Consider the following 12,501-nt stretch of genomic DNA (forward strand, 5'->3'; position numbering starts at 1 on the left):
TGGAGAGAACCCAATGTCCATCAACTGATGAATGGATAAAGAAGATGTGGAATACATATACAATGGTATATTACTCAGCCATCAAAAAGAGTGTAAATTTTGTCATTTGCAATGATGTGGATGGAGCTAGAATGTATTATGCTAAATGAAATCAATCAATCAGAGAAAGACAAACACCATATGATTTCACTCATATGTGGAATTTAAGAAACAAAACAGATGAACATATGGGAAGAGGGACAAAAAGAGGAGAGAAGGAAACAAACCATAAAAGTCCTTTAATGATAGAGAACAAACTGAGGGTTGGTGGAGGGAGGTGGGTGGGGGATGGGCTAGTTGGGTGTTAAGTACGAAGGAAGTCACTTGTTACGCTGAGCACCGGGTGTATGTAAGTGGTGAATTACATACACTGAATTCCACTCCTGAAACCAATATTTCACTGTATGTTAACTAACTAGAATTTACATTAAAAAATTGAAAAAAAATATTAACTGTCCCACATAGTCATCCTAAAAATCAAATGAGGTATGTATTATTACTATCCCCATTTTGTAGATGGGAAGACTAAGACTCCAAAAGGCTAAGTGGGCTTTCCAGAATCACTGCACATGTGTATGCAGACAGTAAGTCATAAGAAGCCAAAGTCATTGGATATCTACCTTTCTCTTCCGCCATTATCACACAATCACTTAAGTGGTGGTTGTTCCTTTAACAACCTTTAACTGAATGAGCGCACCTGCTGTTTCCAAGTCTGTGGACCTTCCCGCATCCATACCACACAGAGTTCTTCAGTTATGCCATGAAATAGGACATGCATTGTTTTTTATTTTCAAAATGAAGAAAGCGAGGCATTGCAGAGTTAAGTCACACACAGCTAGCAAGTGGCAGACAGTGGAAGAAAACCAGCATTTATGAGCACTTACTCTATGCCAAGCGCTGTGATTATTTCAAGCTTCTGTTGTCGCTGATCTGCAGGGAAGCTTTGGGGGATGTTGGAATTTTCTTGACTTCTCATAACTACCCTGTGAAGAAAGTCTGATTGTTTATTTTCTTATGTTACAGACAAGGAAACTGAGGTCCAGAGCATTTAATTAGACTCCAAAGCTTGTTAACAAGGAAGGAGAGGGTTCCTTTCTGCTTTTTAGGGAATGTGTGGACAACCCCGATTCCCACCTGAGGACGAGATGGAGATGAGTTCTGTTCGTCCCACTTACTCCTGCCCACCCCCCAAATCCCACAGATCAGTTAGGGAAGGCTTTCGAGGCCCTGGCTTCTCAACAGAGTGAAGGCATGGGTCAGAAAGGGCTGCTGCTTTTGTGGGTCGCCAGGGGGACCAAAATGCTGTGCTCCCCACTCCTGGATGCTTCCCCATCTCCTCCTCCCTATGTCCCCAGTAAACCCTGGGAAGACTGGAATGCTAGCAGGTATGGGAAACAGCTGGAAGCCATACATCCAGCCTCTGGTGATGCAAGGGTATCCTGCACTCTGGTTGTGGTGGAAGTCATCTTTCCTAGACAGCCAGGCACAGCGCCACTGAAAAGATTGGTGTTGAGCAGTGTCTAGAAGGATCCTGAGGAACAGACATAACTGCAGGTGAAAGCTGAGGCCTATGGCAAGCCATCCTCTCTGGCCCCTGAGAGACCCGGGGGGGGGGCCCTTGTCATTATCTCCAACATTAGACCCCATCTTTTTGTTCGCTTCCAATATTGGTAACATAATTTGGGGCATACATCCAATATGGGAATGTTTATTGATTTGCAAATTCTATTAATGTGCCACTGAGCTAGTGAAGGCATCCCAAAGCAGACACCAATATTGATATTACAAGGGGATAATACGAAACCCTAATTAGAATTTCTGATGCTTTCTCCCTGCACGTATGACAGGTCCCCCATGGTGTGGCCCCTCTGGCCTGGGAGCCACTGCTTTTAGACCTTGGTAGAGAGCCGGCTGGGGCCCTGGCAGGGCTTAGGCTTCAGGAGGCTGTTTAGTGAGGCCTTTGGAAGCACAGGCTTTGGAGGGAGTGGGTTTGGAGCCCACCTCTGCCTCTGAGGAGATATGTGGCCTAGGAATTGACCTTCCTCCTTGGAGTCTCTGTTTCCTCACTGCTGAAATGAGGCAGACAACCCTGTTGTGCAGAGTTGATAAGGTGACAACCATGGGGCCTAGCACTGGGGAGGTACTGAAGTGGCCTGGGTACCTAGATATCAGTCCCAAGGATGAGGTCTAAGTTAGGAGGGACTGATGGAACAGGAGAGAAGTCCAAGGACCAAGGACCCCCTCTGCTCTTGAGCTCATCCCCTCCCCTAAGCTGGGTGGGCCTCCACGGGGAAACCACACCAGTGTCACTCCAGGTAGAACTCCACCAACAGAAACGCACACATTCATAAGTTCGGTTTAATCCTTCTTCTGGCATCTTCCCAGTTTTGTTCGCAAAAGCTTGCACGTCCCTTTGGCAACTTAGAAAGCAGAGTAAAACCAGAAAAAGAATTCTGGAGAAGTAGAAATTTATTTTTGACCTGGAACAGCTTCGTGATATGAGACCGACACTCTCTCCGAGTCAAAGCAGAGACTTGACCCCCACCCACTCCGCTGCCCCAGGCCATTTATTTAGCAGGACCCACATCATTCTCAGGAGGCTCCTGAATGAGCTGGGGGCCCTATCATTAGCAGGATGTGTGAAGCCACTGACCATGCCCCAGGGTAGCTCCTGTGGCCTGGGACAGGGTGTTTCAGGGGATAGCAGTCCAGGGCCAGTCCATCCCAATATGTCTCCCCCTGAAAGAACCACTTTCACACTGCTGCCAAATTAAACTTGCATTTGGGCAGGGAAGGGAAGTGGTGGGTAAAGGTGGAACATGGGGAGAACTGGCCACAGGCAGAGGGGGCAGCTGCTCTGGCTTCCCTGGGAACCACAGCCCTGTCTCTCATACATCCTACCCCGGAGCACTCACATCCGAGCTTTATGAGCGGGTATTAGATTCCACTGCGGCTGCAGTGGGCATGTTGATGGAGAGTTCAGCTGGGCTGCAAGGACACATCCCTGGTGCAGTCCTGGATCACAAACACAGTGGCTGAGGGGGGGGGGGGGGTGGTGGCGGGGAGGACAGGGTGACCTGGATACATCCTCCCTAATAACCCCACACTCTTTACTAGTTACCTTCAGTGCCTTTTGCCCTTCCATCCCCTTCAAAGTGAAGATACTCACAATACCTATCACCATCCTTAGAGCAAAGTTGCATAATCTTTCACTTTCCCTGCGCCCTGGCCTGCCAGTCTCTGCTGCAGCCACTGTGAGGACAGGACGAATTCATTTGCAAAGGACAAGCACAAGCCTCTGGTGGGAAACAAATGCAATGTACCACAGTAAATGGGAGCAGCTTAAAAAAAAAAAAAAGGACAAAATCCATTGGGGACCCTGTTGCCATAGGAACTGGTGTTACAGCTTGCTTCCGATAATTAATGGAGGGTTTTGCTATTACAGTATTCTTGAAACTTCGCTCTCCCCTGTGCTGCACTGCAGAATGCAGCATCGCCTCCCCATTCATAAATATTTCATTACCACCGGCTGCTGCGTTTCATCATGGAGGATAACACTTGGCCTAATCCACCCCTCGCCAAACTCCCGTTGTCCTGTCAGAGAAGCAGAGCTTTTCTCCCTCTTCCTTCTGCAGCCTCCATTTACCTGGCATGAAGCTTTCTTCATTCCCCAACCTCAAAGGGCAGCTTCACTGGCTTTGCTTTCAGATCCTGACATCTATCCCCCGTGCCTCATCTTCCTTTCCTAGAGGTCGGGCTGGCCTCCGCCTGAGGCATCTGTCCAGCTCAGGGCCCTGCTGCCTCTCTGTGTCCCCTTGGATGGTGGCCTGGGAGGACGCTGGGCTTTCCATCCTGGTTTTGCAAGGTGCTGGCTCAGCTTCAGGTCCCTCATGGTTCAGTGGAGACATGGCCCGACCCTCAGGGTCAGAGAGGGAGGAAGTGAGCCTGTGCTGCCCTGGGATGTGCTCACATGGTGGTTGCTGGTGCTGGTTTGTTCTCAGATTTCCTGTGTTTATCTAGATGAAATCATATCCACGTTATTTTATTTTATTTTATTTTATTTTATTTTTTTAAATGTTTTATTCACTTATTTTGAGAGAGAAAGAATGCAAGCAGGGGAGAGGCAGAGAGAGAGGGAGAGAGAGAAAGAACCCCAAGCAGGCTTTACGCTTGAACTCACAAACCATGAGATAAATGACCTGAGCAGAAACCAAGAGTCAGACGCTTAACCGACTGAGCCACCCAGGTGCCCCTTTTCTTTTATTTTAAAAGAAGGGCTTGTTCCTCCTGGCTGCCAGGGCTGCCTGGCTCCTGGCTGCCAGCTGCTTCTGGAAGCACGTGTGGACTCTGTGGCGAGGGCTGGCTCTGGCGAGGGCCCTTCACTGGAACTTGAGGGAAAGGACATTGAGCTATAAAAGGAGCTGTCTAAGGGCAAGAGGGAGGAGTCCTGAGCAAGGGGGAGCAGCAAGGTGGATTCATGTGCATGAAGTGTAGAAAACTAGTCTCAGGCTCACCTTTCCCCCAGGACTCAGCCAAACACAACTTCCCTCTTGTATTTCCTAAAAGCGTTTTAAGGCTCAATTAGTGAACGTTTATTCAGGGCTCTTTGAGTCTTGCTCTAGGAAGAGGCAGAGCAGTGGGGGTGGATGGGGTCTGCTGCTCCTCCAGGTGAGGCAGCAACACTGGGAGAGGGGACCTGGGGGCTCAGAAGCCCAGCTGCTAGCAGATACTGAGCACTGGCCTGGGGGGAGACTTGGGGAAATTCCCCCGGGCTCTGGGCTTGTTTCCCTTCTGCCTCCCATAAGAATATAAGCACCAGTGTCACTCTCTACCAGCCCCAACTGTACAGTCTCCCGAGTTTTGATAAAAGGGTGTATGCCCTCTGTGATGCCTCTGCACCCAGCCTACTATGGGTCACCGTGGCATCCCCTTTCCAAGCCATCCCCGGACTGCAGGGAAATGGGGGCAGATGCCTGGGAAGCCGCTCACTGCAGACAGGCCTGAATGCCTGGCTCCCCATGGTCCACTTTTCTCCACGCTCCTCTCTCAAGGCACAGGGCCTAGGCAGATGTGCACTCCCAGGGGCCAGAGCCAGGTGAAAGAGGCACCAAGGACAGGAAGAACCAGACAGGATCAAAACTGGGGAGATCAAATTGTGCCAGGGAGTCCCAGGAAAGAGTTCAGGGAAGACAGAAGACAAGGCCAAGAAGGTTAGAAATGGTGGGACTTCTGCAGGAACCAGGAACCAGAAGCAGAGAGCCAAGCAGGACTAAGCACAGACGCGTCCAGCCAATAGTCAGGAACACTTAGATGCTCCTTTGCAGTGGTCTCTACTGTGGGGCCCAAGGGAGTCAGGCCAGCTAAAAGCATGAATGTGGGATAATGTCAGCCTCTGTGATTGCATTGCTTTTACTGCTTTTAGCCCCTTCTCCAAACCCTGCCTACATCATAGATACTGGCTTGATGGGTGCTACTGAGTTCCAGAACCATGTCTCCCACAACCATCAGTCATGCCAGTGTAGACAGTGGGCCAGAGGCTACCCATAGAGACACTCTTCCCTGCCCCTGAATTCCCCAAGCTGCCTCCATGAGTTCAGGACTCTGACAGAACTTCCAGCCTTCTTTTCAGTCTGAGGAGGAAGCTGGCCCAAGACTCAGTGCTCATTCCAGAAGCCCCTGATGCCCAGGAACTATCTAATATTCCTATCTAAGTACTTTGACTTATAAGACCAGAGACCTGGGCTCAGTTGAGCATCTGACTTCGGCTCAGGTCGTGATCTCACAGCCCTCGTTGGGCTCTCTGTTGTCAGCACAGAGCCTGCTTTGGATCCTCTGTCCCCCTCTCTCTCTGCACCTCCCCCACCCACACTCTGTCTCAAAAATAAATAAACATTAAAAACAAGACCATGGACTTAGGGTGTACCCTCAACCTCCTGCCCCTGGGGACATTTTCTGGAATCCTGGCCTGCTCTGATTCTGCAGGGCCAGCCTTCCAGGTGGGCTCATACCAGCCTCGAAGAGCCTGGACCTCTCCACACCTAGTCTCAGTGGGACAAGCCTCTGCAAGGCCAGCTCGTGGGAGTCCTCTTCTGCAAGTTCTCTTTCTAGCCTCATCTGTTCCAGTTTCTGGGACACAAATTTAACTCCCCTGCCCACAGTGCTCACCACCTTCTCTGCCTATTTTTTTTCTTAACTGTGGTAAAATGCACACATAACATAAAAAGTACCATCTTAATCATTTTAAAGTGTATGGTCCTGTGATATTAAGTATATTCACAATGTCCTGCAACCATCGCCATCTCCAGAACTTTCCCATTTTGCAAACCTGAAATTCTGTCCCTTTAAATACTAACTCCCCCTTCCCTCCCTCTGCCCCTGGCACCCACCCTTCCACTGTGTGTCTCTAAGAAGTAGGCTGATCTAGGAACCTCACGTATGTGGAATCATATAGTATTTGTCCGTATTTGTCCTGTTGTGACTGGTTTGGCTGTTATTTCACTGGGCTTGATGTGTTCAACCTTCCTCCATGTTGTAGCATGTGCCAGAATTTCCTTCCTTTCTAAAGCTGAATAATATTCCACTGTATGTATAGACGTTTTGTTTCATCCATTCACCCATCAACGGACGCGTACCTTGCTTATACCTTTTGGCTAATGTGTGGAATGCTGCTAGGAATGAGAGGATACTAATATCTGTTTGAGTCTCTGCTTTGACCTTGGCATACATACCCAGAAGTGGAATTGCTGGACTGCATGGTAATTCTATGCTTAGTTTTTTTTGAGAAATGGCCATACTGTTTTCCACAGTGGCTGCACCATTTTACATTCCCACCAGCAGTGCACAAAGTTCCAATTTTCCCACATTCTTAACAATACTTGTTATTTCCTGTTGTTTTTGTTTTTGTTTTTGTTTTACTACTCACCATCATAATGGGTGTGAAATGGTCTCACTGTGGTTTAATTCACATTACCCTAATGATTAGGGATGTCAAGCCTCATTTCATGTCCTTTTTGGACACTGGAGAAATGTCTCTTCAAGTTCTTTGCCCATTTTTCAGCAGGTGTCTCAATAAGTGTATGTATTTTTGTTGTTGAGTTACAGGAGTTCAGCTTGTTCTGGAGCTTTTGAGGCAGGCACCTTTGCTATGAATGAACCCGAGTGATATTCAGACACACACACCTTTAATTGTTCTTTGGAGTCTGGTCTCCCCAATCACATCTCCTTCATCAGGATCCACCTACCTGCCCTCTTGGGAGCCATCTCCAGTCTCTTTTTTTGCAGGCAGTAGTAAGAAGCACAGGAGCATTTTCAGGTTTGGGGACACCATGGCTCCCCTTAGGCAGAATGTGTGATGCATTGTTTTTGTGACCTTCCCCTTCCTACTGGTGCCTGGGCCTTGCTGACCTTGGGTCCCAGGAGCACTCTCCACTGATGACTTCTGGGAAGTTTCCACAGAGCTCCTGTATCACATTTTCCCAGGTCAAAGCCAAACATTTCATTACAGCTTCAAAGATTCAGCACCACATGCACTTCAGGGAAGCTCAAGGGCAAGGAGAAAGGAAATGTGGACCAAAAGTATTCTTTCAGTCCATTATTGCTACTATGAGAAGTGTGTAAGTACTCACCTTCCAGATCCCATTGTGTTCTGTGCCAGCACATTTGCTGGGCTTCTACTCTGAGCCACACACCAAGCTGGGTGCTGATCCCACAGCCTTCCCTGACAGCTTCACCTTATTCCCCACAGGTTTCTGCTTTCCAGCTCCAGGGAAGCCCCGGGGGAGTCAGTGCCACAGAAGGGAGAGAAGTCAGGGGAGAAAAGAACAAAGATGGAAAAGGGTAGGAAGACTTTCCCTCTGTCCTCTGCTCCCATTCAGGGGAGGAGCCCCAACCTCACACTTGTTTGCTTAGGAGAAGTGGACCAGCTTCTCACTCAGGTCTGGATTTCATGGAGCCAAGCTGTACTAAGGCAGAGGGAAGCCTGGGTCAGGGTCTGACTTTCAAGGAAAAAGTTTTCTCCTAACATTGAAGAAATCTGACATATTTGTAGGTTAGCTCTGCCATCATAGGGGAAGACATCTGTCCTTCAGAACAAGCCCAGGGAGCCAGGTAGGGAGTGGGGGACAGGGTGACGGAAGCAGGAGGGAAAGGAGGGAAACACTGGAAAGAGAAACAATGGTAGGCAGAGGTGGGCTGTGGAGGAGGGGGAGAAAGTGTTCATGAATACAGAGTGTTATTTGAAGAGCAATTAGCACAGCACCCAGTGTCTATGACATGCTTAAAGAATGCCCATCACATCACCAAGGCTGGCCTCACCAATCTATGAAATAGGGGGTTTCTACAGCAGCAACACCCCCTCTCCTCTTGACTTGCCACCCACCCATCCCCACCCTCACTTTTCTGTGGAAAATAAGGACTCAGGGTGTGGCCTCTGGAACATTATAAATCTCTCCAGGTTGTGGAGGACGGGGCGCTTCATGGGTGGGTGGACTTTCCAGCCCACTATCCAAAGGAGAGTGCCTCAGCTTCTGTCTGTTCTATATGTATGTATTGGAAGGAAGTTCTCCTGCTTAAACATGATGGTGTAAATTACTGGCCTGGAGACCCTCTAACAACCCTTCCACCTGGGACATCTCATGGTCCCACACTGCCCCAGACAGACAGTGATCGGTGCCCCCATCCCTGTTAGCCACAAGAAGCTGGCCAGGCATAAGGTGGCTGCAAAGAAGAGGCAGTTGGCCCACATCCCCTGCCCAACTGAGCAAGTGTGGTTGTCACACCAGGAATGGTTGTTCCCAGAAGTTGGAAATGGTTAGCAGAGTCCAACGTCCCCAGGAATGCTGGAATTTGATAAAGTGAGAATTTCTGGACCTGGTGTCAATCTAAGGAAGTGAAAGGGGGCAGCTTTTAACCTCACATGAGAGATTTTATAAAAAATGAAACTTATTTGGGGTCAAATGGAGACCCAAAGTAGAAATATTTCACAAAACATAACTAACAGTTGGTTTTTTAAAAACCATTTCCCTTGTGTGCTCAAAGCCCACATGTGCATAGGTGGAGAGGCTGACTGAAAATCACACAAACCCAGGAGTCTGGTGTCAGCATCTGAATTAGTGACTCTCAACCCCGGCTACATACTGTGACGACCTGATGGTTTTGTTTAATTCTGTTGTTCAAGCCCCACGCTCACCAAGTCTGATTTAAATGGCCTGGGTGAGGGTGGGTGTAGGGATTTTATTACCTTATATCGGTCAGGATGGCTATTATCAAAAACAAAAGACAACAGTGTTGGTGAGGATGTGGAGAAAAGGGAACCCTCATGCAATGCTGGTGGGAACGCAAAATGGTATGGCCACTGTGGGAAACAGTATAGGGGTTTCTCCAAACATTAAAAATAAAACTATTGGGGTACCTGGGTGGCTTAGTCATTTGAGCGTCCAACTCTTGATTTTAGCTCAGGTCATGAATGCAGGGTGGTGGGACCAAGCCCCACATCAGGCTCTGTGCTGAGCATGGAACCTATTTGAGATTCTCTCTCTCTCCTTTTGCCCTTTTCCCCCACTTGTGCTCTCTCTCTCTCTCCCTAAAAAATATAAACAAACAAACAAACAAACAAACACATAAATATAAAGCTATCATATGATTTAGAAGTCTCATTTCTGGGTATTTTTCCAAAAGAATTCAAGATAAATCAGGATCTCAGCATTATTAGTACTCCCATGTTCACAGCAGTATTATGCACAATAGCCTAGATGTGGAAACAACTTAAATGTTCACTGATAGGTGAATGGATAAAGAAAATGTGGTCTGTACTCACAATGGTCTACTATTCAGCCTTAAGAAAGAAGGAAATCCTATAATATGTTGCCACATGGGTGAACCTTGAGAACATTATGCTCAGTGAATGGGCTGGTCACAGAAAGACAAAGACTGCATGATTCTACATACATGAGGTATCTAAAATAGTTAAGTTCACAGAAACAAAGAGTGGAAGGGTGGCTGCCAGGGGCTGGGGAGGGGGAAATGAGGAGTTATTAATCAACAGGCATAAAGTTTTCAGTTAAGCAAGATTAATAAGCTCTAGAGATTGTCTGTACATCTTATCTACAGTCAACAGTGCTGTACTATACACTTAGAGATTTGTTAATGGTAGGTCTCATGTTTAGTGTTCATACTACAATTTAGAAAATGTTTTTTAAATGCTAACCAGATAATCATGATGGGCAACCAAGGTTGAGGGCCACTTACCCAAAACAACAATAGCACAACTTCCACCAATCTCACACCTTGGTACTTACCCAAAGGAGTTGAAAGCTTATGTCTAAGCAAAAACCTGCATGTGGATATTTGCAACAACTTTATTCATAAGTGCCAAAATTTGGAAACAACCAAGATGACCCTCAGTATCTTCAGGAGGTGAATGTGTAAATAACTCTGGTACGTCCAGACAATGGAATATTACCCAGCATTAAAAGGAAATAAGCTATCATGTCATGAAAAGACACAGAGGAATCTTAAATGCATATTTCTAAGTGAAAGAAGCGATCTTAACAGGCTACAGCTGTACGACTCCAACTCTCTGACACTCTAGAGAAAGCAAAACCACTGTCCATAATCTATGGAGACAATAAAAAAGAACTATGGTTATTAGGGCTTGGAGGACAGAGGACTGAAAAGGCAGAGCACAGAGGAGTTTTAGGGCAGTGAAACTACACTGTGTGATACCATAATGATGGAAACATGTCATACATTTGTCCAACCCCACAGAATGTACAACACCAGGAGTGAACCCTAGTGTAAACTATACACTTTGGGTGATTATGATGTGTCAGTGTGGGTTCATCCATTGTAACAAATGTCTCACTCTGGAGGAGATGTTGATGATGGGGGAGGCTATGCATGTGTGGACCAGGGGGTTTACAGGAAATCTCTGTACTCTTCATCACTCAACTTTGCTATACACCTAAAATGTCTCTTAAAAAATTAAATCTTTCTTAAAAATTGCCTAATTTAACATGGGCAAGTCTTCTCACACACATGATTCACCATATTGAAATTTTCATTAGTAAAACAGAAGAGTGATACATTTTTTTAATTTTTTTTATTTTTAGAGAGAGAATGAGGGGAGGGGCAGAGAAAGAGGGAGAGAGAGAGAAACTCAAGCAGGCTCTATGCTCAGTGCGGAGCTGGACACAGGGCTCGATCCCACGACCCTGGGATCAGGACCTGAGATGAAACTAAGAGTTAGGTGTTTAGCTGACTGAGCCACTCAGGTGTCCCAAGAGTGATAAAGTTTTAAAGATTTGAGTCAGGTATGTATTGACAGAAACGAAATGTCCATCCTTGGCTGACATGTCTTTTGAGGGAAGTGCTGAGGTACAATTTCCCCCAGCTAATCCTTAAGATCAGGCTCACGACCAGCCCTCAGCATAGACTTCTGAGAAGTTTCAAAGACATTGAGAATACCTCAGTTAAATTAGCCACCCCCACATCAGTATTATCTAGAATTCTGCACCCAGAAATTCACCCTCTCCTCCCAGGAGTTTCTGGGAATGTCTATGTACAAAATATGAATAGCTAGGCACCCATCACAGCTTTTTATACCTCTTCCTGGGAACAGGATTTGATAAGACAGAGTAGGTAAAGGGAAGAGTGAGGAGCCCAGGGTTGAGCAGGGGGCCCTTCCCCTCCATCCCCTCCTCCATGACTGTTTCAGGGGGCAGCTCTGCAAAAGGGGCTTGAGGTAGGGATGGCCAGTGGTCTCCAGCTGACCCAGCTTCTGCCAGTGTGCAGGAGGCTTGGTAGGTCCTGCCTATTACGGCCAGACCGGCACCAGCGCCCACCTCTGGAAGAGAGGTTGGGCATGTGGGCACTGAGGCACTGTGGCCACTCTCTTATCAGCCCAGTGGCTGTGTCCCAAGAGGGAGTGACCCACCTCACAGGCCCAGGATGATGTGCCTTGCGGGTATGAATTCTATACACAGCATGCTTCAGTCTAGGGCCCCTACATAGGGCACAGGGCAAGGAGTTCTGGGATGTTTCCCAGTCCAGCTGTCACCAATGTCCTTTGAGACGCCAGCAGGGCACTGGGATATAGGCCACAGCATGTGTGGAAGTGACATTCACTCTTGAAGGAAACCTGGGCTGTTTCCCACCGCGGGGATAACATTGGGATATAGTGGGAAAGAGCTTCAGGCCTGGAGTCAAGAGACCTTCCATTTACCACCCTGTGCTTTTATTTCCTTAGATTTTAATTTCTCCATCTCTAAGCCAGTGCAAATGTCTGTGGTGCCTACCATCCTGGAAGGTTGTAAGGATCAAGTGGGGTGAAAACCTTTGAAATCTTATTGCTCTTTATGAGTATAGGTGATGGTTATCTGCCTGATGGGCCACTGGCCCTTTGGGGGAAAATGGGGTTAGTGTTCAACAAAATGCAGCTTACAGAGAAGTCAAGACACAGAGCAA

General features: G+C 47.4%; 1 protein-coding gene across 2 annotated transcripts in view; it reads right to left on the reverse strand.

Annotated features, from left to right (window-relative positions):
- The window catches only part of FARS2 (phenylalanyl-tRNA synthetase 2, mitochondrial), a 619,002-nt gene that overhangs the window by 36,358 nt on the left and 570,143 nt on the right, over window positions 1-12,501 (reverse strand). The window contains exon 7 of one of the 2 annotated variants that reach the window (XM_019419849.2): window positions 2,491-4,055. The exons of the other annotated variant lie outside the window; for it this stretch is intronic. Within the exon in view, the coding sequence (XP_019275394.1) occupies window positions 4,052-4,055 (4 nt within the window). The 3' untranslated portion in view covers window positions 2,491-4,051. Of the gene's footprint in view, window positions 1-2,490; window positions 4,056-12,501 lie in introns of those variants that run through there. 2 annotated transcript variants of the gene reach the window in all.

The sequence above is a fragment of the Panthera pardus genome, unplaced genomic scaffold (assembly GCF_024362965.1).
Source record: "Panthera pardus isolate Hobbes unplaced genomic scaffold, ASM2436296v1 HiC_scaffold_17, whole genome shotgun sequence".
NCBI lineage: Eukaryota > Metazoa > Chordata > Mammalia > Carnivora > Felidae > Panthera > Panthera pardus.